The sequence below is a fragment of the Anolis sagrei genome, chromosome 11, assembly GCF_037176765.1.
Source record: "Anolis sagrei isolate rAnoSag1 chromosome 11, rAnoSag1.mat, whole genome shotgun sequence".
Lineage (NCBI taxonomy): Eukaryota > Metazoa > Chordata > Lepidosauria > Squamata > Dactyloidae > Anolis > Anolis sagrei.
In genome coordinates this window covers 14,523,945-14,550,374 of record NC_090031.1, presented here as the reverse complement: position 1 = coordinate 14,550,374, position 26,430 = coordinate 14,523,945, and the positions used below count along the sequence as shown (strand labels likewise).

The following is a 26,430-nucleotide window of genomic DNA, read 5'->3' as shown; positions in this document are numbered from 1 at the left end:
GGCTGTTGTATTGGATCGCACGTCAGACACTTCCCAAGTGTCTAGGACTGTGCGATGTATCAGCGAATAATGTGTGCAGATCCCAGTAAGGTGGCCTTCTGCAGCTGGCAGATAGATGGTCATTTTGTCAGCGCCGATTGTGTTTAAGTGCAGGCCAAGGTCTTGAGGCACTGCACCTAGTGTGCTGATCACCACTGGGACCACCTTGACTGGCTTGTGCCAGAGTCTTTGCAGTTCGATCTTTAAATCCTCCTATCGTGTCAGCTTTTCCAGTTGTTTCTCTGCAATCCTGCTGTCACCTGGGATTGCAACATCGACAATCCATACTTTGTTTTTTAACATGATTGTGAGGTCAGGAGTATTGTGCTCCAAAACTGTGTCAGTCTGAATTCGGAAGTCCCAGAGTAGCTTGATGTGCTCATTTTCTGTAACTTTTTTCCGGCTTGTGATCCCACCAGTTCTTTGTCGCGGGCAGATGGTATTTGTGGCACAAGTTCCAATGAATCATCTGAGCAATGGTGTTGTGCCTCTGCTTGTAGTCTGTCTGCGCAATCTTCTTGCAGCAGCTTAGGATGTGATCTATTGTTTCATCTGCTTCCTTGCAGATTATTATTATGAATCACCTGAGCAATGGTGTTGTGCCTCTGCTTGTAGTCTGTCTGCATGATCGTCTTGCAGCAGCTGAGGATGGGATCTATTGTTTCATCTGCTTCCTTGCAGAGTCTACACTTGGGATCTGTCGTCAACTTTTCAATTCTGGCTTTGATGGCATTGGTTCGAATGGCTTGTTCTTTGGCTGCCAGAATCAGGCCCTCCTTTGTCTCCTTTTTCAAAGTGAGCCACAGCCATGTTTTTTCTTTGTCAGTTTGGCTCTCAATTTTTCCCAGGAACTGTCCATGGAGAACCTTCTTTTGTCAGTTTTCTCTTCTGCTTTGGATTGTGTTTTTACGGTATTCACTCTTTGCCTTTTGCACTTGAAGCAGTTTATTATTATTATTATTATTATTATTATTATTATTATTATTATTATTATAGTTCCTGCACAGCAGAGGGTTGGACCAGATGGCCCTTGGGGATCTCTTCTGACTCTTAAGAGTCTACATCATTTGCTAGGGCAGTGCCCTCATTTTACCTCCCTCCCCACAACTGCTTTCAACTTCATCTCTTGTTTGATCCTGACGTTGCAAGGAATGCACACACGCTTTTGTGTCTTGGCAGCAGCTTGGCTGCAGTGTCAAGCCGGGACAGCCCCCCTGGCAGGGTTGCTGCGAGACCACCGTAAAATGGGTTGAGACAGGAGCGTCTGCTGAGCTAGTCTGCCCTTTCCTGCTCTTGATCCAAGCAGCAGGAGCTTGGGAACTTAATCAGACCCGGAAACAATTTAACCCATCAGCGGCAACAGTGTCTGCAATATGGTGACCCATTCTCATAGAATTCTTGAGTTGGAGGAGACCCCAAAGGCCATCTAGCCCAATCCCCTTCTGCTATGCAGGAAGACACAATCCAAGCACTCCCTACAGATGGCCATCCAGCCTCTGCATCAGAACCTTAAAAGAAGGAGATTCCATCGGGCTCCCAAGTAGACTAGGGATCTAGATCAGTGTTTCTCAACTTCTTAATGCCACAACCACTTAATACAATTCCTGCTGTTGTGGTGACCCCCAACCATAAAATTATTTTCCTTACTACTTCATAACTGTAATTTTGCTACTGTTATAAATCGTAATGTATGCAGGATGTCTTTTCATTCACTGGACCAAATTGGGCACAAATATCCAATACGCCCAAATTTGAATATTCGTGGGGGTGGGGAGCCGATTTAGACATTTGGGAGGTGTTACTGGTATTTATAGTTCACCTACAATCAAAGAGCATTATGAACTCCACCAATGATGTAATTGAACCAAACTTGGCACACAGAACTCCCATGACCAACAGAAAATACTGGAAGGGTTGGGTGAGCATTGGCCTTGAGTTTGGGAGTTGTAGTTCACCTCCATCCAGAGCGCACTGTGCACTCAAACAATGATGGATCTGGACCAAACTTGGCATGAATACTCCATATGCCCAAACTCTGGTGGAATTTGGGGAAAACAGACTTGACATTTGGGATTGTAGTTGCTGGGATTGATAGTTCACTACAATCAAAGAGCATTCTGAACTCCACCAAAGATGGAATTCAACCAAACATGGCATACAGGACTCCCATGACCAACAGAAAATACTGGAAGGGTTTGGTGGACATTGACCTTGAGTTTGGAAGTTGTAGTTCACCTCCATGCAGAGAGCACTGTGGACTCAAACAATGATAAATCTGGACCAAACTTGGTACGAATATTCCATATGCCCGAATATGAACACAGATGGAGTTTGGGGGAACTCCACCAATGATAGAATTGAACCAAACTTGGCACACGGAACTGTACAACAGAAAATACTGGGAGGGTTTCGTGGGCAATGACCTTGAGTTTGGGAGTTGTGGTTCGCCTCCATCCAGAGAGCGCTGTGGACTCAAACAATGATGGAGCTGGACCAAACTTGGCATGAATACTCCATATGCCCCAATGTAAACTCTGGTGGAGTTTAGGGAAAACAGACTTGACATTTGGCAGTTGTACTTGCCGGGATTTATAGTTCACCTACAATCAAAGAGCATTCTGAACCTCACCAACAATAGAACTGGGCCAAACTTCCCACACAGAGCCCCCATGACCAATAGAAAATACTGTGTTCTGATGGCCTTTGGTGGCCCTTCTGACACCCCCTCGCAACCCCTCCAGGGATCCCGACCCCCAAGTTGAGAAACACTGTCCTATTCCATCAAGTGCACAGTGAAACCACTTTCTTCAATACTGGTTTGAAACTGCATTCAATAGTCAGTGTAGACGGAGCCATAGTGCTATAGCTGGGCTGTGCAAAAGGACCCCAGGCTTGTGCTTCCAACCATCTGCTTCTAGGAGAACTGAAATTGGCCTCAAAAAAAACCCTTGGACAGATGTGAATCAGATGGAAAAAAGGGAGAAGTCATTGCCCTCCAGGAGGAAAAGTATTTCTTCCAAGGAGATGTTCAATGAGGCTGATACTCTTGGCTTCTGGAAGCAAAGATCTTGCCACTGAGATGCAGACGAACGAACTCGGTCGTCCTTCAAGGGCAAGTGGGAGGCCCGAGGCAATGTTGGCTAGGATCCACTTAATTTTGGCTCCTGTGTGCTGTTGAGAAATCGGAGACTGGCTCCAGATAATGAACACCCAACTCGTGTTGTTCTTTCTATTTGGCCTGGCCTCAACCGTCATGTCCTCCTTGCAAGGCTCTCTTCCGACTTCCTGGGAGTTTTTCTGCTTGCTGCCGGGCTGGGGCATGCCTTTTTGACATTCTGCGCATACCCTTTTGGTATCCACTCCCTCCTCTTCGCCTTTATCATTCCCCTTTTTCGTCTGTGTCAAGAGTGAAATTCGAAATGGACTCACAATAAACAAAGGAGTAGACAGATTATTTATTTATTTATTCATTCATTCATTCATTTATGACATTTATATGCTGCCCTTCTCACCCCGAAGGGGACTCAGAGCAGCTTACAAGATATATATACATACAATATATTAAAATATTAGGATAGTACAATATCTGTATTTTATATTACTATATTGTACTACACCATTATATTGTAATATTATTAGTAATATTACATGTGATATAAAATATATAATTATAATATTGTATTATTAGTATTAGTACTATTTATTTTATTTTATTTTATTTAATGACAGCCTTGGTCGCCTTAGTGGATGATCTGCGCAGGGAACTGGACAGGGGGAGTGTGTCCCTGTTGGTTCTGCTGGACCTCTCTTCGGCCTTCGATACCGTCGATCACGGTATCCTTCTGGGTCGTCTCGCGGGAATGGGCCTTGGGGGTACTGCTCTGCAGTGGCTCCAGTCCTTTCTCGAGGGGCGTTCCCAGATGGTGTCATTAGGGGACACCTGCTCGACTCCGCGGCCATTGTACTGTGGGGTCCCGCAGGGGTCTGTACTGTCCCCTATGTTATTCAACATATACATGAAGCCGTTGGGAGAGATCATCCGGAGTTTCGGGGTACGGTGTCACCTGTACGCAGATGATGTCCAACTCTGTCACTCCTTTCCACCTGCTACTAAGGAGGCTGTTGAAGTCCTGAACCGGTGCTTGGCCGCTGTAACGGACTGGATGAGGGACAACAGATTGAAACTAAATCCAGACAAGACAGAGGTACTCCTGGTCAGTCGAAAGGCCGAACAGGGTATAGGGTTACAGCCTGTGCTGGACGGGGTTACACTCCCCCTGAAGGCGCAGGTTCGCAGCTTGGGAGTGACCCTGGACTCATCGCTGAGCCTGGAACCCCAGGTCTCGGCGGTGGTCAGGGGAGCTTTTGCACAACTAAAACTCGTGCGCCAGCTGCGCCCGTACCTTGGGAAGTCTGACTTGGCCACGGTAGTCCACGCTCTGGTTACATCCCGTTTAGACTACTGCAACGCTCTCTACGTGGGGCTGCCTCTGAAGACTGCCCGGAAGCTTCAATCAGTCCAACGTGCGGCAGCCAGATTGTTAACAGGAGCAGGGTACAGAGACCACACGACCCCTCTGTTACGCCAGCTCCACTGGCTGCCGATCAGCTTCCGGGCACAATTCAAAGTGCTGGTGTTGACCTATAAAGCCCTAAACGGCTCTGGCCCAGTTTACCTGTCCGAACGGATTCTCCCCTATGAGCCATCAAGGCTACTAAGATCTTCCGGGGGGGCCCTGCTCTCGGTCCCACCACCCTCACAATCACGGTTGGTGGGGACGAGAGACAGGGCCTTCTCGGTGGTGGCTCCCCGGCTTTGGAACTCCCTCCCATTAGAGGTTAGATCTGCCCCCTCCCTCCTGACGTTCAGGAAATCGTTAAAAACATGGCTCTGGGATGCGGCATTCAAAGACTGAACCTGGAACCTTCCCTGTGATGGATTATGATGAACTGCGACTATGAATATGATTATGACCATGACTGGATTGACGATTTGGCATAGGAAACTGTGATGATGTAATGATGATTTTATTGTATACGATTTTAATATGTAATGAGTTGTATTTGTTGTTTTATCTGTTTTATCTGATTGTATTTGATATGTTTTGTAAACCGACCTGAGTCCCTCGTTGAGGTTGAGAAGGCCGGTATAGAAATCCTCTAAATAAATAAATAAATAAATTATTTAATATATATTTGGAGCCCCCGGTGGCGCAGTGGGTTAAAGCGCTGAGCTGCTGAGCTTGTTGACCGAAAGGTCGCAGGTTCGATTCTGGGGAGAGGCATGAGCTTCTGCTGTCAGCCCTAGCTTCTGCCAACCTAGCAGTTTGAAAACATGCAAATGTGAGTAGATTAATAGGTACTGCTGCGGCGGGAAGGTAAGGGCACTTCATGCAGTCATGCCGGCCACATGACCTATGAAGGTGTCTATGGACAATGCCGGCTCTTCGGCTTAGAAAAGGAGATGAGCACCACACCCCTTAATTGACTTAATGTCAGGGGACAACCTTTACCTTTTACCATATTTGTATACCGCCCTTCTCAGCCCAAAGGAGACTCGAGGCGGTTTACATTTGGCAATCAATGCCCTACAAGATAAAAATATAGTCAAAACAATTACATATAAAATAACCATGTAAAACAATAAACAATTAACCGTTAAAAGCGTAAATACAAATCTCATTGTATTGTATTACATTATAATATTATATATATTATATGTGTATATATATATATATATTATATTGTATTATTATTTTATTTTGCTTCTGTGTATTATGCAGACAGGAAACAATCAGGGCCAGCTAACACCTCCCAAAAAGGGTTCCCTCAGGCAGGAAGCAGCCAGGCTTTGAAGCTGCAAGGTCATTCAATGCTAATCAAGCTGGCCAATTGCAACATTCATACTTGCCTCCAACAGAGAAGAGTTCTTTTTCCCACCCTGGATATCATTCCACAGATATATAATTCTCACTTGCCTAGTTTCCAACAGACCTCACAACCTTTGAGGATGCCTACCATAGATGTGGGCAAAATGTCAGGAGAGAATGCTTCTGGGACATGGCCAGACAGCCCAGAAAACTCACAGCAACCAAGTAGACTGATTATTCTGGCTGGGAGATTGTGTTGATTGGAATCTGCAGGAGCTTTTGTTGTTGTTTTTTGTTGTTGTTGTTGTTTGCCTTCAAGTTACTTTTGTTATCTTGGCAACATCTGATCATATTGGCTTTCTTCCTCTCCCTTCTTTGGTTTCTTGTTCTTTTAGCAAGAGTTATATTCCTCAGGTTTGGGCATCCAAGGAGTTAAATCGGACACACCTAAGAACACATTTGTAAAAGAAAGTCCAATCAAGCTTTGGAAAATGTATGTACTCCATCTCCCAGCTTGGCATTGTGGAGTTCTGGGAGCTGTAGTACAAAATTATCGAAACTTCTCAGCAAACAAGATCAGTTGAAAAAAACCTGGCCCGAATCAAAAAGCCTTTCTTTGCCCCCAGAATGAGAGGCTCAGTGCGTTCAGTAGGGACTTCCAGAGCCTTGTAAACAAAGTCCACTATTTCATATGAAACTTGGAATCCAGTTTCGGCCACAGAGCCTCTTCACTGTCACCTCCTCTTTGTCCTATTTTTCCTTTTTAATTGTTAAGTGTTGCATAATGTATACAGGCTGCCAGAACGCAGTGTCTTTTGGCACACAATTCCGGCTGTTGGTACAGAAGGAAAATATTTCTGTTGTCTAATTGCTGGATTCTGCCCAGCCTTTTATCCCCAGCTTTTGGGATCCTGACAGTTCGGGGTTTAAAGTGACCAAGGGAAGGCAAAGTGGCCACTTTATGACTGTGAAAGTCTCACTTTTTGTAAAGTTAGAAACTTGAGGATTATGGGAGAATTCCACGAAGTGTTGTAGATCAGCTTGAGGTTTCTGAGGCTGATGGGTTCACAGATGATTTGGAGAGGATTGTGGGATTGCCTATGGGATTTCCCGGGGCACGAAGTGATGAAGATTCTAGTCAGGGGAATTGTCGTACACCAGACCATCTTGGTAAAATCGGCAAGCAGTTAAACACCACACCATTTTGGTAAAATCAGCAAGCAGTTTATTTAGGCAAAGCAGTAAAACTAGCAAAACAGCAAAGTTCCCAAAACAAAGCATAGTTTATGATCTTCAAGGCACGAAGTGATGATTCTAGACAGGGGAATTGTCATGCACCAGATCATCTTGGTAAAATCAGCAAGCAGTTAAACACCACACCATCTTGGTAAAATCAGCAAGCAGTTTATTTAGGCAAAGCAGTAAAACTAGCAAAAACAGTAAAGTTCCCAAAACAAAGCATAGTTTATGATCTTCAAGGCACGAAGTGATGATTCTAGTCAGGGGAATTGTCATACACCAGACCATCTTGGTAAAATCAGCAAGCAGTTAAACACCACACCATCTTGGTAAAATCAGCAAGCAGTTTATTTAGGCAAAGCAGTAAAACTAGCAAAACAGCAAAGTTCCCAAAACAAAGCATAGTTTATGATCTTCAAGGCACGAAGTGATGATTCTAGACAGGGGAATTGTCATGCACCAGATCATCTTGGTAAAATCAGCAAGCAGTTAAACACCACACCATCTTGGTAAAATCAGCAAGCAGTTTATTTAGGCAAAGCAGTAAAACTAGCAAAAACAGTAAAGTTCCCAAAACAAAGCATAGTTTATGATCTTCAAGGCACGAAGTGATGATTCTAGTCAGGGGAATTGTCATACACCAGACCATCTTGGTAAAATCAGCAAGCAGTTAAACACCACACCATCTTGGTAAAATCAGCAAGCAGTTTATTTAGGCAAAGCAGTAAAATTAGCAAAAACACTAAAGTTCCCAAAACAAAGCATAGTTTATGATCTTGAAGGCACGAAGTGATGATTCTAGTCAGGGGAATTGTTGTACACCAGACCATCTTGGTAAAATCAGCAAGCAGTTAAACACCACACCATCTTGGTAAAATGAGCAAGCAGTTTATTTAGGCAAAGCAGTAAAATTAGCAAAAACAGCAAAGTTCCCAAAACAAAGGATAGTCCATGATCTTCAAGGCAAAATGAGATCCATTGGAACAACAATCCATGAAACAAGGCAATATGAAAAATCCAATACACAAAACAGGAGCTTGGCAAAAACTTGGTACATGAAACTAAGAACACTTGAAAGCAAGACCGTCATGAAATTCCAACGTTGACCCAACTGAGGCAATTCCTTCCCATGAATCAATATAAGGCTTTTCCAGATCCCCAAAACAAAAGAAAAGCATTTCTCTTGATCTTACCACCAGATAAAGATTTCTTATCTCTCTTTTTCTGTAAACGAACTCATCTTCTTTGCGCCTGAGCACTCTGTTGCTGTTTACAAAAGCCTTGCTTTCTATCTACAGTCTCATTAACTAGACTCTCATTAACTTCTGCACTTGACAAATCATCTTCAGGCAATTGCTCTGAGAAAGACTGCGAAGGGCGTCTCCCAGGAATGTGGCCTTATCTTCCTGAGACAGCTCGGACCTCTCGTCTCAGCTTACCCCAGGCCCAGGCAAACCCTCATCCTCATTGCCAACAGACCCAAGCCCACTATCAGGAACATCATCCACATTCCCATCATGAACATTAGACACAATCACAAGCTGAACGGGCCGACATACAACAGGAATGATGATTCAAGTCAGGGGAATGATGCTTATCTCTGTGAGAAATATGCTTCTGAAAGTGCAGGGCTTCAAGGTCAGTTAGAGGAGCCAGAAACTGTAATATTAGATAAGGAGTTGGGTGAAGAGCTAAGTGATATGGAAGGCTCCCAAGGGGGAAAAAACACTTGGAGCTATGGAAATTAACAAAGATAATTTACAGATCAGAGCAAGAAATAGGCTTCACAGGTCAGAGTGATTAAGTGGGAAAGTTGCGGAGAGAATTCATGGGAAACTGAATGCTTTCATGAGTGTCTATTAAATAGCAAGTTGTTTATCTAAGGGTTAGTTCAGGCAACGTAGCATTCAAGTTAGGCCTGATTTCCATGGTTCTTGTTTGAAGTCAAGCCTTGGTTTTGGATTCAAGTATTCTGGAAGTTGCTTTGTTCCTGTTTTTGGGGTTCCTGTTCAAGTTTTACTAAGTATACCTTTTGCTTGTGTACTTAAGCTATTCTAGTGACTTTGGGCTACTCCTGGACTATATTACATCTATATAAGAAATTTAGATTCCTGTTGGATTGTCACCTATTGCTAAACCTTTCTTTATTCCTGATTTTTTCCTATATTTGCGTTTGCTTATATTCTAGACTCTTATGCGGTGCTGTGGTCATAGGTATTCTCAGGCCTGGAGTGCAACAGGAAGCAGGATTAGTATTGGGAGGAAACACTTTTATTTTGCACCCTGCAGCTATACCATGGGAGCCTAAAGAAGCAGTTATCACTATTTCTGTTACTTTGCTATTATTTTTGTCTGACATTAACTCTCAGGCAAACCTATTATAGTGTTTGTTCAGAATCATAGAATCATAGAGGTGGAAGAGACCTTGTGGGCCAACCCCCCTGCCAAGAAGCAGGAAAATTGCATTCAAAGCACCCCCAACAGATGGCCATCCAGCCTGTTTCAAAGCCTCCAAAGAAGGTGCCTCCACCACATTCTGGGGCAGAGAGTTCCACTGCTGAACAGCTCTCACAGTCAGGAAGTTCTTTCAGTCAGAGGAGCCAGAAACTGGAATATTAGACAAGGAGTTGGGTGAAGAGCTAAGTGATATGGAAGGCTCCAGTAGTTTGAAAGAATTGTTCCATGTCCTGGTCTACATGGCAGCAGAAAACAAGCTTGCTCCTTCCTCCCTATGACGTCCTCTCACATATTTATACATGGCTATCATGTCTCCCCTCAGCCTTCTCTTCTTCAGGCTAAACATGTCCAGCTCTTTAAGCCGCTCCTCATAAGGCTTGTTCTCCAGAACCTTGAACATTTTAGTTGTCCTCCTCTTGTCAACATCTCCCTTCAATTGTGGTGCCCGGAATTGGACACAGTATTCTAGATGTGGTCTAACCAAGAGGGTAGCATGACTTCCCTGGATCTAGACACTATACTCCTATTGATACAGGACAAAATCCCATTGGCTTTTTTTGCCACTGCATCACATTGTTGGCACATGTTTAACTTTTTGTCCATGAGGACTACAAGATCCTGGCGTTGCCTTCTTCTTCTGAGGCTGAGAGAGTGTCACTTGCCCAAGGTCATGCAGTGAATTTCATGACTGAATGGGGATTCGAACCCTGTTCTCCAGAGTCCGAATCCAATGCTCACACTGTTAATACTGTTGTGCAAAGCATGGTCTTGATGTCGGGGGAAGTAGTGAGAGGGAGGTTGTCCCTGGAGCTTTGCTTGCTCTGTGCCAAGTCTTTTGTTGGTTTCCTCCAACTGTCCCGCCTTTCCCCCTTCTTCGTTGGCTCGAGCAAGGGTGACGCAGCAGAAAGCAAACAAGAGTGCGTTGCAGCAGAGCAAACCGGAGCCGTTTCTGTCACCAAGCCAACAGTTGACATCAGGCAGGGCAGCTCCAAACATGTAATGGCTGAACGGATGCCCAAGAAACCACCTGTGTGTCACTCCCCGCACGTGGATCCGCCGGCCGTGAAATGTGTTTAATGCATCAGGGAACCAAAGGAACCGGAGCCAGAGTTGACCTGGTTTGACTGGTGTCCGCCCCTTCTTTGCTACTCTCTAATATTTCACTGATGAGAATGGGAACTACTTCTATTAGATACTAGGATTGCAACACCAGGGTGGTAGAGTGCTTTGAGTATTGGACTCTGGAGATCAGGCTTTGAATCCTCACTAAGAGACCTACTGGACGGGTCACACTGTCTCAGCCTGATATTTATTTATCACTAACCGTCCCTTGCCACGCGTTGCTGTGGCCCACATGGGGGTTCTGTGTGGGAGGTATGGCCCAATTCTGTCATCGGTGGGATTGAGAATGCTCTGTGATTGTAGGTGAACTATAAATCCCAACAACTACAACTCTCGAATGTCAAGATGCTATTTTCCCCAAACACTACCAGTGTTCACATTTGGGCATATTGAGTATTTGTGTAGAGTTTGGTCCAGATCCATCATTGTTTGAGTCCATAGTGATCTCTGGATGTAGGTGAACTATAACTCCAAAACCAAAGGACACTGCCCACCAAACCCTTCCAGTATTTTCTGTTGAGTTTCTTACCCGGTCTCAACTATTGATTGAGGTTCCAGGTTTTAGCCTGCCACTTTTGGGCTCTTGCTTGCTGAGGTGTTCCTGCAAGTATCTCTGTAGATCTTAGGAAGCTTTCTCTTGATATAAGGTGTTGGCATGCTGGCTGGTATCCGAAAAGGCGATGGGCTGGAGATGGCACTGCCTTGGTCCTTTAATTATTGGCTGCTACTTCCCAGCTAATGTCAGGTTGTGCAATACAGGCTAAACAGTGTAATTTCTCCAGTGGTGTTGGGCACATACATTCTGTTATAATGTGGCATGTCTCATTAAGAGCCACATCCACTGTTTTAGCGTGGTGAGATGTATTCCACACTGGGCATGCGTATTCAGAAGCAGAGTAGCCAAGTGCAAGGGAAGATGTCTTCACTGTGTCTGGTTGTGATCCCAAGGTTGTGCTGGTCAGCTTTCGTGTGATATTACTTCTAGCACACACTTTTTGCTTGATATTCAAGCAGTACTTCTTGGTACGTCAGAGTGAGGTCCAGAATAACTCCCAGGTATTTGGGTGTGCTGCAATGCTCCAGTGGGGTTCCTTCCCAAGTAATCTTCAGAGCTCAACATGTTTGTCTGTTAAGATGAAAAGCACTTGTCGACATTTTAGATGGATTAGGAGTCAGCTGGTTTCCCCTGTAATAGGCAGTAAGAGCACCTAAAGCTTCAGAGAGCTTCTGATCAACCATTTCAAAGCTCCCTGCCTGAGCGGTGATGGCACGATCATCAGCATAGATGAAACTCTCTGTTCCTTCTGGCAGTGGCTGGCCATTTGTGCAAATGTTAAACATTGGTGGAGCAAGCACACTCGCATTTCAAAGCTTCCTGCTTGGGCGGTGATGGCACAATCGTCAGCATAGATGAAACTTTCTGTCCCTTCTGGCAGTGGCTGGTCATTTGTGCAAATGTTAAACATTGATGGCGCAAGCACACTCCCATTTCAAAGCTCTATGCTTGGGCGGTGATGGCACGATCGTCAGCATAGATGAAACTCTGTCCCTTCTGGCAGTGGCTGGTCATTTGTGCAAATGTTAAACATTGATGGCGCAAGCACACTCCCATTTCAAAGCTCCTTGCTTGGGTGGAGATGGCACAATCGTCAGCATAGATGAAACTCTGTCCCTTCTGGCAGTGGCTGGTCATTTGTGCAAATGTTAAACATTGATGGCGCAAGCACACTCCCATTTCAAAGCTCCTTGCTTGGGTGGAGATGGCACAATTGTCAGCATAGATGAAATTCTCTATCCCTTCTGGCAGTGGCTGGTCATTTGTGTAAGTGTTAAACATAGATGGCACAAGCACACTCCCATTTCAAAGCTCTATGCTTGGGCGGTGATGGCAGGATCGTCAGCATAGATGAAACTCTCTGTCCCTTCTGGCAGTGGCTGGTCATTTGTGTAAGTGTAAAACACTGATGGAGCAAGCACAATCCTCTGCGGGACCCACTGTGAGAGACACTGTCTCAGAGGAAGTCCGGTTCAAATCCTCTCTGAACAAATCTTGCCAAGGAAATTTACTTCGGGGTTGGCACAAGTCTGAAACAATGACAACAAAAACAACAAAGCCTGTGATCCTGTGTGGAAGGAAAGAGCAACCTCAGTGTGCCACCCGGATAGATGAAGCCAGGCAGCTGCTGGAGACGTTTTGTACGAAAGGTGCTTACTTTGCATATGTGTTTGCCATCTGCATATTGTATGCTGAGCTGGCAGCTTCCGTTGAATTTTTAGATTATTTTTGGCTTTCGGGAAGGGGGAGAACAGGGTACAGATTTGCATACATTTGTTATAGAAATGCCTGTCAGCACATGACGACGGAGCAAGATGGAGCCTCTGTTCTGTGCAGAGCTGGGGTTATTACTTGCGAGCAGAATGAATATAAGGACACGCTGAAACCCACAATGATGGACAGCGACTGGATTGCAATGTTCTATATCTATGACAACTAAAGGTCCTCCAAATAGACCCAACGTCTTGGAGCTGTTCTGATTTGGATGGTACCTTTTGCTCCTGAAGCTGTCCAGAATCTGCATTGAATTATGCTCTGGATCCAAGGCCACCATCCCTTTTAGAAAAAGGAAAAACAACACTTTATTTATATTCCACGCTTCTCCCCATAGGGACTCAGAGTGGATTGCAATGTAAACGGATACCAGCAAACATTCAATGCCTTGCTACAATACAATGAGACACACAAACACAAACAAAGGCAGAGGCTTCTCCTTTCATTTCCGGCTTTTGGAGTCTCATCTCTGACTCCTACAATCAGAGCTTTCCGAACTCCACCAACGATGGAATTGAACCAAACTTGGCACACAGAACTCCCATAACCAACAGAAAATACTGGAAGGATCTAGTGGGCTTTGACCTTGAGTTTTAGAGTTGTAGTTCACCTAAATCTAGAGAGCTGTGGACTCAAACAATGATAGATCTGGACCAAACTTGGCACAAATACTCAATATGCCCAAATATGGAGTTTGGGAAAAATAGACATTGCCATTTGGGAGTTGTAGTTGTTGGGATTTATAGTTCACCCACAATCAAAGAGCATTCTGAACTCCACCAATGATGGAATTGAACCACATTTGGCACACAGAACTCCCATGACCAACAGAAAATACTGGAAGGGTTTGGTGGGCATTGACCTTACGTTTGGGAGTTGTAGTTCATCTACATTCAGAGAGCACTGTGGACTCAAACAATGATGGGTCTGGGCCAAACTTGGCACGAATATTCCATATGCCCAAATGTGAACACTGGTGGATTTTGGGGGGGGGGGGGGGATAGACCTTGACATTTGGCATTGACCTTGAGTTTGGGAGTTGTAGTTCACCTCCATCCAGAGAGCACTGTGAACTCAAACAATGATGGAGCTGGACCAAACTTGGCACAAATACTCTATATGCACTAATGTAAACTCTGGTGGTGTTTAGGGAAAACAGACTTGACATTTGGGAGTTGTAGTTGCTGGGACTTATAGTTCACTTACAATCAGAGCATTCTGAACCCCAGCAATGATAGAATTGGGCCAAACTTCCCACACAGAACCACCATGCCCAACAGACAATTCTGTGTTTTCTGATGGTTTTTGGTGACCCCTCTGACACCCCTCGCAACCTCCCCAGGGGTTGAGAAACACTGGTCTAACCCATTGTGTCACCGCGGCCCAACAGCAACACATAAAGCAAAGCAACACGCGGCATTACTCAAATAACCCAGATGTGGTTTAAGGTTGCAAGCCACTGCAAAATGGAATCAAATAAAAATAAAGTCCCTTTCCAGGCTTATTTGTGAGATGGAGTATGATATTGCAAGAGAGCCTCCAAGGGCCGTGGCTTCATCTGCAGAGACGGAAAATAAAGAGGGCTCTTGTGGAGTCTGCAGATTTAGGAAATGTCTCCTTTCAGTTTTACACGTTGCTCTTGCCGACACTTTGAAGGCTTCCCTTTGATCAGCCTTTATGGAGAAGCTTGTACGCAGGAGGGGAAGACAAGCAGGGGCCTTGTTCCCTGCAAACGGGGAGCGGGTGCAGAAAGCGCTCCTATTCACCAGGCAATGGCTGCGTCAAGAGAGCGATGAGGAATTGGGGGAGTTGGATCTGGCAAGGCTTGGAGGAGGCCAAGGCTTATCGGCTGGTCCTCTCAAGCAATGCTCATTGCATGAACTGCATTAATTTATTCTTTCACCTACGAGGGTTGAATGAAAAGTAATGCCTCCACCTTTGTAACTCCTCAACAGATGGTATGCAGCAGGTACTGACTTGTTCAGTAGACTCTCCTCTACAGTTCCATTTTTATGGGAAGCCTTAGTGTTGAACAGTTGTGTTGTTAAAGTGTGAAGTATGGAACCTGCGCAGATGGTCGGTCAGTGTGACTTAAGCAATGTGCAGTGATCGAATTCTTGAGAGCAGAAGGTGTCACCCCAAAGGAAATCCATCAGATAATAATATAATAATAATAATAATAATAATAATAATAATAATCTTTATTTATACCCCACCACCATCTCCCCGATGGGGACTCGGAGCGGATTACATGAGGCCAAGCCCGAACAACAATTACAATAAAGAAAAACTGAAAACGCAAACAATAAACAACATCATAATTACATAAAACATGTGAATACATAACAATATAAAATTACAATAAGCACAAACACAATAACAATGGGCGAACTACATGTAATGATTAAAAGAAGAACTAATTAAGAACTAATTAAAAACTCGGGCGAAAATGCAAGCTGTTTATGGTGATTGTGTTGATGTGAGTACTATGTATTGTTGGGCGAGTAAGTTTAAAGATGTTGCAGTGGGAACATCTGACTTGCGTGACGAACAAAGAGTTGGATGTCCTGTGACAGCAACCACCGAGTTACACAAGCAAAAGGTTGACAGATTGATTCAGGACAATCGCCGTATTACTCAGAGAGAAATTTCAAGCATAATTGGCATTTCACAAGAACGTGTGGATCACATTATTGCTTTGCTAGGCTATCGGAAGATCTGTGCACAATGGGTACCCAGGATGAGAGAATTGTGAGACGCTGGTTGCGGAAACAGAGTGTCAACTTCTTCTCTGACGGCTACAGAAAACTTGTTCATAGTTGGGAGAAATGTATCCAATTGTCCGGTGATTATGTGGAAAAGTGAATAGTGGTAGTTAAAGGATTATTTCTGCATTTGATTTATTAAAATATTCCCATCCAAACCCAAGTAACGAAGGTGGAGGCATTACTTTTCATTCAACTCTCGTATCTATTATAATATTATATAATATAATTAATATATTATTATTAATATAATAAAATAATATATTATTATTATTATTATTAATATCTATCTATCTATACACATGTGTGTATATGGCTAGGATGCCCACTTTCACAGAAGGCTCTTCCCTCCACAAACAGCTAGGATCCCCACCTATGAGGAGCCACCAAATGTCCTCCCTCCCTCCAGTGACATTGTAGGTGATAGCGATCACCATGAACAACTCCAACCCCTGCCAATGTCCTCCCCAAACACCACCCAAGGAATGCTTTCATTCGGGGACCATTTCATCCTAGATTTTACACCACAGACATCCCAGTGTTTCTGACACTCCATTGGTGTGGAATTTGCATGATCCCACCCACTGCCTCTCCCTTAACCCTTTCCTACTCTTTTCAACTATGTCTGCACAACAAACAGAGCAGGACTAATATGCAACTAGACATACTGGAGGAGTTTGGGGGATTGACTCCACATGGCGGAAGTTGTAGTTCACCCTGCATCAAGTCAGAGCACTGTAACCCCCACTGACATTGGACCTGGACCACATTTGACACACATAACCTCCCATGACCTAAGAAAAATACAGGAGAGGTTTGGGATGAATTCACCTTGATTTATAGCTGTTGTAGGTCCTGGGATTTATAGTTCACCTGCAATCAAAGAGCACTCTGGACTCCACCAATGATGGCCCTGGACCTAACTTGGCACACAGAACCCCCCATGACCTAAGAAAAATACTGGAGATGTTTGGGGGGAATTCACCTTGATTTATAGCCATAGTAGGTACTGGGATTTATAGATCATCTGCGATCAAAGAGTACTTGAGATGCAGGTGAACTAACTATTACCCACCAACTATTACCCTGGACCCAACTTAGCACATAGAACCCCCATGACCTAAGAAAAATACTGGAGAGGTTTGGGGGGAATTCACCTTGATTTATAGCCGTTGTAGGTCCTGGGATTTATAGTTCACCTGCAATCAAAGAGCACGCTGGACCCCACCAGGGATGACCCTGGATCTAACTTACACAGAAACCCCATGACCAACCAAAAATACAGGATGGCTTTGGGGTGAAATCACCTTGATTAATAGGAATTATAGTTCACCTACATTCGGAGAGCACTGTGAATGCAAACAACGATGGATCTGCATGAATTTCGGCACGCATCCTCAATATGCCAAAATACAAATACTAGTGGGTTTGGGGTGGAATTGGCCTTGACATTTGTTACTTGTAGGTCCTGGGATTTATAGTTCACCTGCAATCAAAGAGCACTCTTCACCCCACTGATTTGAGGGGACTGACCCACCTTGGTGGGAGTTGTAATTCATCCTGCAGATGGAGATCATCCTGAACTCCACCGATGATGCATCCAGAGCAAACTTTTAGTATTGATGGAGTTTCAGGGGTTTTATCTGGTATGATGGGAGTTTTAGTTCATCTACAACCTTGTAAAATAAAGAAATGATTTCTAAAAACCCGGCCAACGCTGTTATTATTATTAGTAGAAGATAACAAATACAGTTAGCCGGCACCCACTGAGATTGGTAAATGCTACATAAATGTAGTTTCTGGTTGCTTGAGAGTTAATATGGAAAAGAGGCCTAACTCATACTCATGGCAATGTCCCGCTCCTTAAACTCCCTGCTGGACAGCTCCCTGGCTGACCTGGACTTCTTGATCTATTATACACTGGATTACATTTTGCACAAATAAGATTTTCAATCCCATGATTGAAGCCACAACATATCCAGAGTCCATCTCCACTGGGACTCTTTGAACTGGGCAAACTGGAGATTAAACCTAGAGGCTGTTGCATGGCCAGCCACTGGTATGCCAGGGTAATAAAGGCCTGAAACAATAGATCGCAATTTGCTTGGGTTGGACAGTGTGGTTTCCTGGGTTGTTTCCCTTCTGTAGAAGTAAGTTCTGAAACGTTTTGCTTCTGTGGAAATAGTGTCTGACTTGATAATGTGTGGTTTGTATTGCAAAGAAGCAAGATAGTATGGCGGATTGAGCCTCGGATATGTCTGAAATTACTAAGGTATTGCAGAACCAATGTGGAGGAGTGGTTTGAGAGTTGGTTGGGGCAAGGAGGCCAAGTTTAGATCCCTGCTCAGCCACGGCCTTGGGCAGGTTGCCCTCTCTCCGAGGAAGCAAGGCAACCTTCTGCTGAACAGATTGTGGTTGCCTCAAGGTGGTCATGACTTGAAAGCACACAACAACAACAACATCAGCAAAGGTGGAGCTGACTCAGAAGGACATACAAGCAAAACAAACAAACAAACAAACAAAAAAGATCTTTACATCTGGTATTTTGGCAACTGAAGGGTACATTAGTAAGCAAGTCTCCCTTTTACTTTCCCTCTTTCTCCTTCCTCCTTTTTCCTTCCTCCTCTTTCCTTCTCCTTCTCCTTCCTGCTCCTTCTCCTTCCTTTTCCTTCTTTTCATTCTCCTTCCTTCTCCCTCTCCTTTTTATTCTTCTTCCTCCTCTTTCCTTCTCCTTCTTTCTTTTTCTTTTCCTTTTACTTCTTTTCCTTCTTTTTCCTTCTTTTCCTTCTCCTTCCTTCTCCCTCTCCTTTTTATTCTTCTTCCTCCTCTTTCCTTCTCCTTTCTTTTTCTTTTCCTTTTACTTCTTTTCCTTCTTCTTCCTCCTCTTTCCTTTTACTTCTTTTCCTTCTTCTTCCTCCTCTTTCCTTTTACTTCTTTTCCTTCTTCTTCCTCCTCTTTCCTTTTCCTTCTCCTTCCTTCTCCCTCTCCTTTTTATTCTTCTTCCTCCTCTTTCCCTTTCCTTCTCCTTCCTTCACCTTCTCCTTTCTTTTCCTTTTCCTTTTCCTTCTTCTCCTTCTCCTTCCTCCTCTTTCCTTTTCCTTTTCCTTCCTTCTCCTTCTTCCTCCTCTTTACTTTGCCTTCTTCTTCCTTCACCTTCTCTTTTCTCTTCCTTCTCCTTCTCCTTCTTCCTCTTTCCTTTTCCTTCTCCTTCCTTCTCCCTCTCCTTTTTATTCTTCCTCTTTCCTTTTCCTTCTCCTTCCTTCACCTTCTCCTTCCTTTTCCTTTACTTCTTCTTCCTTCTCCTTTTTTCTCCTTCTGCTTTTCCTTCTCCTTCCTCCTCTTTCCTTTTCCTTCTCCTTTCTTCACCTTCTCCTTCCTTTTCCTTCTTCTCCTTTCCCCTTTCCCTCATCTTTCCCTTTCCTTCTTTCTCCTTCTCCTTCTTCTGCTTCTCCTATTCATTCCTCTTTCTCTTTTTTCCTTTTCCTTCTACTTTTGCTCCTTCTTCTTCCTTTTCCTTCTTCTCATTCTCCCTTTCCCCTCTCCTTTTTATTCTTTTTTCTCCTCTTTCCTTTTCCTTCTCCTTCCTTCACCGTCTCCTTCCTTTTTCTTTTACTTCTTCTCTTTTCTTCTCCTTTTCATTCTCCTTCCTCCTCTTTCCTTTTCCTTCTCCTTCCTTCTCCTTCTCCTTTCCTCCTCCTTCAACTTTCCTTTTCCTTCTCCTTTTCCCTTTCCCTCATCTTTCCTTTTCCTTCCTTCACCTTCTCCTTCTCCTCCATCTCCTATTCATTCCCCTTTCTCTTCTTTCCTTTTCCTTCTACTTCCTGCACCTTTTTCTTTTTCCTTCTTCTCATTCTCATTTCTTCCTCTCCTTTTTATTCTTCTTCCTCCTCTTTTGTTTTCCTTCTCCTTCCTTCACCTTCTCCTTCCTTTTCCTTTTCCTTTCTCATTCCTTCTCCTCCTTCTCCCTTTCCTCCTCCTCCTTCATTCTCCTTTCTTTTCCTTCTCCTTCCCCCTCTTTCCTTTTCCTGTTCCTTCTCCTTCCTTCTTCTCCTTCTCTTCCTTCTCCTTTCTCCACCTTCTCCCTTTCTCCCCTCCATCTCTCCCTTCTTTCCTTCCTTCTCATGATTCAATCACCTTGTTGTCATTTAGGTTCAAACATCCGGAATGGTTTTCATGATTACAGAGAAAAACCTCCGTTGTTTAAGAAAGCCCACTTAAGCCTTCAAAAGAGGAAAAGGAAGCGGAAGGCAGGGATGGCAAAAAAATTCATAATATCTCCTCCCTCCCTCCCTCCGCACTTCATCATATCTGTGCCTTTATGAAGATTTTGGAGGGCTTCCGGCCTTTGATTGCAGCCGTCTCTGAATAAGGAATATGAAGAAACAGAACAGCTGCGTCGTGGCACTCGTTTCTCCCCCTATTTGCATGTGATTAATGCGGAGGCATATTTGCTCACTGATCACATTGGCTTTCAGGTGCAAATGTGCACCCACTTCCCCGCTGAAACCGGCTCGACTCTTAGTGTGTTTCAGGAGAGGGTTTGTAAAGCACACTTTCAACACATTGTTGGTTGCACTGGGTTAGCATCTTAATTAATTTAATTAATTTATTATTTATTTACGACATTTATATGCCACCCTTCTTACCCTGAAGGGGACTCAGAGCGGCTTACAAGATACACACACACACATACACACATACACATACATATATACATACATACATACAATCCATATCTATATCTATATATATATGCTCTGTGCGTAATAAGTACCTTAAAAACAAAAGAAGCAATGAACGAAATCACACCAAATTTGGCAACGGAACATCTCACAACACAAGGACTGACCATCACTCAAAAAATTATGATTTTGTCATTTGGGAGTTGTAGATGCTGGGATTTATAGTTCACCTATAATCAAAGAGAATTCTGAACTCCATCAATGATGGAATTGAACCAAACTTGGCACACAGGACTCCCATGACTAACAGAAAACACTAGAAGGGTTTGGTGGGCTTTGACCTTGAGTTTTGGAGTTGTAGTTCGCCTACATCTAGAGAGCACTGTGGACTCAACAATGATGGATCTGGACCAAACTTGGCACAAATACTCAATATGCCCAAATGTTAACAGTGGTGGAGTTTGGGGAGAAAAGACCTTGACAATTGGGAGTTGCAGTTACTGGGATTTATAGTTCACCTACAATCAAGGAGCATTCTGAACCCCACCAATGATGGAATTGGGCCAAACATCCCACACAGAACCCCCACGACCAACAAAAAATACTGTGTTTTCTGGTGGTCTTTTGGTATATTATTATTATTAGTATTATATTGTATTACATTATAATGTTATAAATATTATATGTATATACAATATATTATATTACTTTATTACTGCTCTGTATTGATTCCTGCCTTGTTTTTCACATTCTTCTTGCAGACGTCTTCTGTAACTGCAGCCTGATCGGGAGCAGGGGCCTAAGCGACTGCAATGTGACGACTGGTCAGTGTGATTGCCACCCGGGATACGCGGGTCAACTGTGCGACCAATGCAAAGAGGACCACTTCCGGGACGGGAGCAGCGGGCAATGCCTTGCATGTGGCTGCCATCCCGAGGGCTCCCTCTCGCCATCCTGCCTCAGGTAAGGAGCAGCAAGGGGACCTTTGGATCCCCACTGATTGAGGTTCTGGGTTTTAGCCTGCCACTTTTGGACTCTTGCTTGCTGAGGTGTTCCTGTGAGTATCTCTGTAGGTCTTAGGAAGCTGTTTCTTGATTTAAGGCATTAACATGCTGGCTGATATCTGAACAGAAGATGGACCAGAGATGTCCATGCCTTGGTCTTTTCAATGCTGGTTGCTACTTCCATGCAGATATCAGGTGGTGCAATACTGGCCAAACAGTATAATTTCTCCAGTGGTGTAGGGTGTAGACATTGTGTGATGATGCGGCATGTCTCTTTAAGAGCCACATCCACTGCTTTAATGTGATGAGATGTATTCCACACTGGGCATTCAAACTCAGCAGCAAAGTAGCAAAGCACAAGGGCAGATGGCTGCACTATGTCTGGTTGTGATCACCAGGTTGTGCCCATCAACTTTCATATGATATTATTTCTAACACCCTTTTTTTGCTTGATATTCAAGCAGTAAATCAAAGGGCGGTCCAGGTATTTGGGTGTACTGTAATGCTCCAGTGGGATTCCTTCCCAGGTAGTTCTCAAAGCTTGGGGTCCTTGTCTGTTCTTAAGATGAAAAGTTCACATCTGCATTTTAGATGGATTAGGAGTAATAGGCAGTAAGATCACCTAAAGCTTTGGAGAACTTCTGTTCAACCATTTCAAAGCTCCCTGCTTGAGTGGTGATGGCACAATCGTCAGCATAGATGAAACTCTCTGTCCCTTCTGGCAGTGGCTGATCATCTGTGTAAATGTTAAACATTGAAGGAGCAAGCACACTCCCATTTCAAAGCTTCCTTCTTGGGCATTGATAGTGCAATCGTCAGTATAGATGAAACTCTCTATTCCCTCTGGCAATGGCTGGTCATTTGTGTAAATGTTAAACATTGATGGCGCAAGCACACTCCCATTTCAAAGCTCCCTGCTTGGGCGGTGATGGCATGATCATCAGCATAGATGAAACTCTCTATCCTTTCTGGCAGTGGCTGATTATTGTGTAAATGTTAAACATTATGGAACAAGCACACTCCCATTTTAAAGCTCCCTGCTTGGGCGGTGATGGCGCAATCGTCAGCATAGATGAAACTCTCTGTCCCTTTTGGCAGTGGCTGATCATCTGTGTAAATGTTAAACATTGATGGAGCAAGCACACTCCCATTTCAAAGCTCCCTGCTTGGGTGATGATAACATGATCGTCAGCATAGATGAAACTCTATTCCCTCTGGCAGTGGCTGGTCATTTGTGTAGATGTTAAACATTGATGGAGTAAGCACACTCCCATTTCAAAGCTCCCTACTTGGGTGGTGATGGCACTATCATCAGCATAGATGAAACTCTCTGTCCCTTCTGGCAATGGCTGATCATTTGTGTAAATGTTAAACATTGGTAGAGCAAGCACACTCCCATTTCAAAGCTCCCTGCTTGGGCGGTGATGGTGCAATCGTCAGCATAGATGAAACTCTCTGTCCCTTCTGGCAGCGGCTGGTCATTTGTGTGATGGAACAAGCACACTCCCATTTCAAAGCTCCCTGCTTGGGTGGTGATGGCATGATCATCAGCATATATGAAACTATAAGAGCTGTACCTTTGTGGCTTTGCCTGGCTGCTTGCAGCCATTTTCCAGTTTTGGGGAAATGTTTCTGTAATTAATATATAACAGCCCCCCCCCCCCCCCATTATTTGCGCATCGTCTTGGACCAAAGGGTCTCGACAGGCCAATTATTACTGGCGCATGGCAGGGGGAAACCCGATCCCTTCCTGAAGCGCTGGCCTCATTTCCGAAATGCACATTGACCTGACAGGCCGTTGCTGCGGATGGATGCTGACGCAGCCGTAATCAAAGGCCATTTTGCACAGACTAATTGCCGAAAGGCTGAGTCGAGAAGCGTGTTTCGTGCATGTGCTTTTGGCGTCTCGTTTTGAGTGGAGACGAGGACACAGAGCCGTGGATTCAAACGGCAGGACAAGGATGTCCACCAAAACATTGGGATAGGGCGTCCTGCCGCCATTTACGAAAGGTGCAAGTCCCAAGCCAGATCCCAGGCATCATTGTAAAGCTGGTTTCCAAATCAATACAGAACGAAGCATTCAGGCCTATTCATCCTGTATTCCCCAACGGTTAAATCAATACTGTCTCTCTCATACTACTATATGGGTCATTCTATAGAGAAATCGTTTCTCGATGGTGCGTCTTTTATGTAGCCAAGAGGACAATGGGAATGGGAGACACTGGAAAGCACATGAAAAATGAATAAATCCTGCCCACACATTTTTGACGCCCACTTAAAGGGCAGGGATCAAATAGCTTCGGGAAATCCAGCCATGCCGAGTTACCAAACGGAATGGAGGACATGGCTAGCTGACCAACATCTCAAACTGGAGAACAGCTCCAAAGTATGTCTGCAGTGTTTAATGAAGGTTGATCCTTTTGTTGCTGTGAGAAGCACGCTCTCCTGACGTTTCACCCACATCTATGGCAGGCATCCTCAGAGGTTGGGAGGTCTGTTGGAAACTAGGAAAGTGGGGTTTATATGCCTGTGGACTGATGTCCAGGGTGGGAGAAAGAACTCTTATCTGCTTGAAGATTATTGATTATTTATTTATTATTTATTCATTTATTTACTATATTTATATAATTTATTTATATAACGCCCCTATCAGCCCAGAGGCGACTTGAAGTGGTTCACAAATTGGCAACAATTTGATGCCTCAACAATTATAATAGGTAAAAACAATCAAGAAATTTCTGTTCAAAACAATAGCATATGATATATAAAAAAATATAAAAACCGTACAAAGCCTTTGAAACATTATTGTGAGTGTTGAGTGGCCTTGCAGCTTCAGAGCCTGGCTGCTTCCTGCTTTAAAGCTGCAAAGTATCAAATGGCCTTGTAGCTTTAAAGCCTGGCTGCTTTCTGCCTGGGGGAATCCTTTGTTGGGATGTGTTAGCTGTCCCTGATTGTTTCCTGTCTGGAATTCCCCTGTTTTTTTAGTGTTGTTTTTTCTTTACTGTCCTGATTTTAGAGTGTTTTTTTAAAAAAAAAATACTGGTAGCAATAATAATAATAATAATAATAATAATAATAATAATAATAAATGCCCTGGCAGATGATGTGAAACGCAGTCAAGAACTAACATTGAGGGAAGTCAATAGTAGTAAACTTCTCAAAGTGCAAAAGACAAAAAGCGAATACTGTAAAAACACAATCCAGAGCAGAAGAGAAAACTGGCGAAAGAAGGAAAGTGGGTTTGATAGTTCCTGGGAAAAATTGAGAGCCAAATTGATAAAGAAAAAACATGGCTGTGGCTCACAAATGGAAGACAAAGGAGACAAAGGAGGGCCTGATTCTGGCAGCCCAAGAACAAGCCATTTGAACTAAGGCCATCCAAGCCAGGATTGAAAAGTCGACAACAGATCCCAAATGTAGACTCTGCAAGGAAGCAGTTGAAACAATAGATCACATCCTTAGCTGCTGCAAGAAGATAGCACAGACAGACTACAAGCAGAGGCACAACACCGTTGCTCAGATGATTCATTGCAACCTGTGCCACAAATACCATCTGCCTGCGACAAAGAACTGGTGGGATCACAAGCCGGAAAAAGTTACAGAGAATGAACACATCAAGCTACTCTGAGACTTCCGGATTCAGACAGACAGAGCTTTGGAGCACAATTCTGACCTCACGATTGTGTTAAAAAAGTATGGATTGTTGATGTTGCAATCCCAGGTGACAGCAGGATTGAAGAGAAACAACTGGAAAAGCTGACACAATATGAGGATTTAAACATTGAACTGCAAAGGCTCTGGCACAAGCCAGTCAAGGGGGTCCCAGTGGTGATCGGCATACTGGGTGCAGTGCCTAAAGACCTTGGCCTATACTTAAACACAATCGGCGCTGACAAAATTACCATCTGCCAGCTGCAGAAGGCCACCTTACTGGGATCTGCAGGCATTATTCGCTGATACATCACACAGTCCTAAACACTTGGGAAGTGTCCGACGTGTGATCCAATACAACAACCAGCAGAGTGATCTTGTCTGCTGTAGACTCATCTTGTTGTGTTTCTAATAATAATAATAATAATAATAATAATAATAATAATAATAATAATGCACTTCTAGAACATGACCATACAGCCGAAACACTTACAACAGCCCAGTGATTCCAGCCATGAAAGTCTTCAACAACACAATAATACACTTTATTTATATTCTGCTTTATCTCCCTGGCGGGACTCAGAGTGGATTACAATGTACACATATGAGGCAAACATTTAATGCCTTTTACACACAGTGAACAAGGACATACAACACAGAAAAACATTCGACTTTAGCCTGGTCCTCCCTCAACAACTCTGCTGGACCACCACATTGTCCAAATGCCCGATCATCGTCTCCCAAAGCAGTTGCTCTACTCCGAAGTCAAGAATGGGAAATGGAATGTTGGTAGGCAGGAAAAGAGATTTAAAGATGGGCTTAAAGCCAGTCTTAAAAATTTGACATAGACACCAAGAACTGGGAAGCCCTGGCCCTTGAGGGCTCAAATTGGAGGTCAGGTGTGACCAGCAGTGCTGCGGAAATTGAAGAGGTGAAAGACGGAAATGTACCAAGAGAAAGGTGCATCAAGCCAACCCTGACCGGGACTGCCTTCCATCTGGAAACAGAGGTCTTCACTGCGGGAAAAGATGCAGATCAAGAATAGGGCTCCACAGCCACCTACGTGCCCATCGCCAAGACACAACATCCGGAAGACAATCATCCTCGAGCTACGAGGGATCACCTAAGTAAGTAAGTAATGTTGCCTCACAGGGTGGCGGAGTCTCTCCTCTGCAGGCTTTTAAGCAGTGGCTGGATGACCATCTGTCAGGAGTGCTTGCACTGTGCCTTCCTGCTGTGCTCTGAGCCCCGGGACCCCAAATAGAAAGGGGA

General features: G+C 44.0%; 1 protein-coding gene across 1 annotated transcript in view; it reads left to right on the top strand.

Annotated features, from left to right (window-relative positions):
* Positions 1–26,430, top strand: part of MEGF9 (multiple EGF like domains 9) — an 80,319-nt gene that overhangs the window by 32,906 nt on the left and 20,983 nt on the right. Inside the window, exon 2 of the mRNA XM_060757313.2 lies at positions 21,265–21,466. Within this exon, the coding sequence (XP_060613296.2) occupies positions 21,265–21,466 (202 nt within the window). The remainder of the gene's footprint in view (positions 1–21,264; positions 21,467–26,430) is intronic.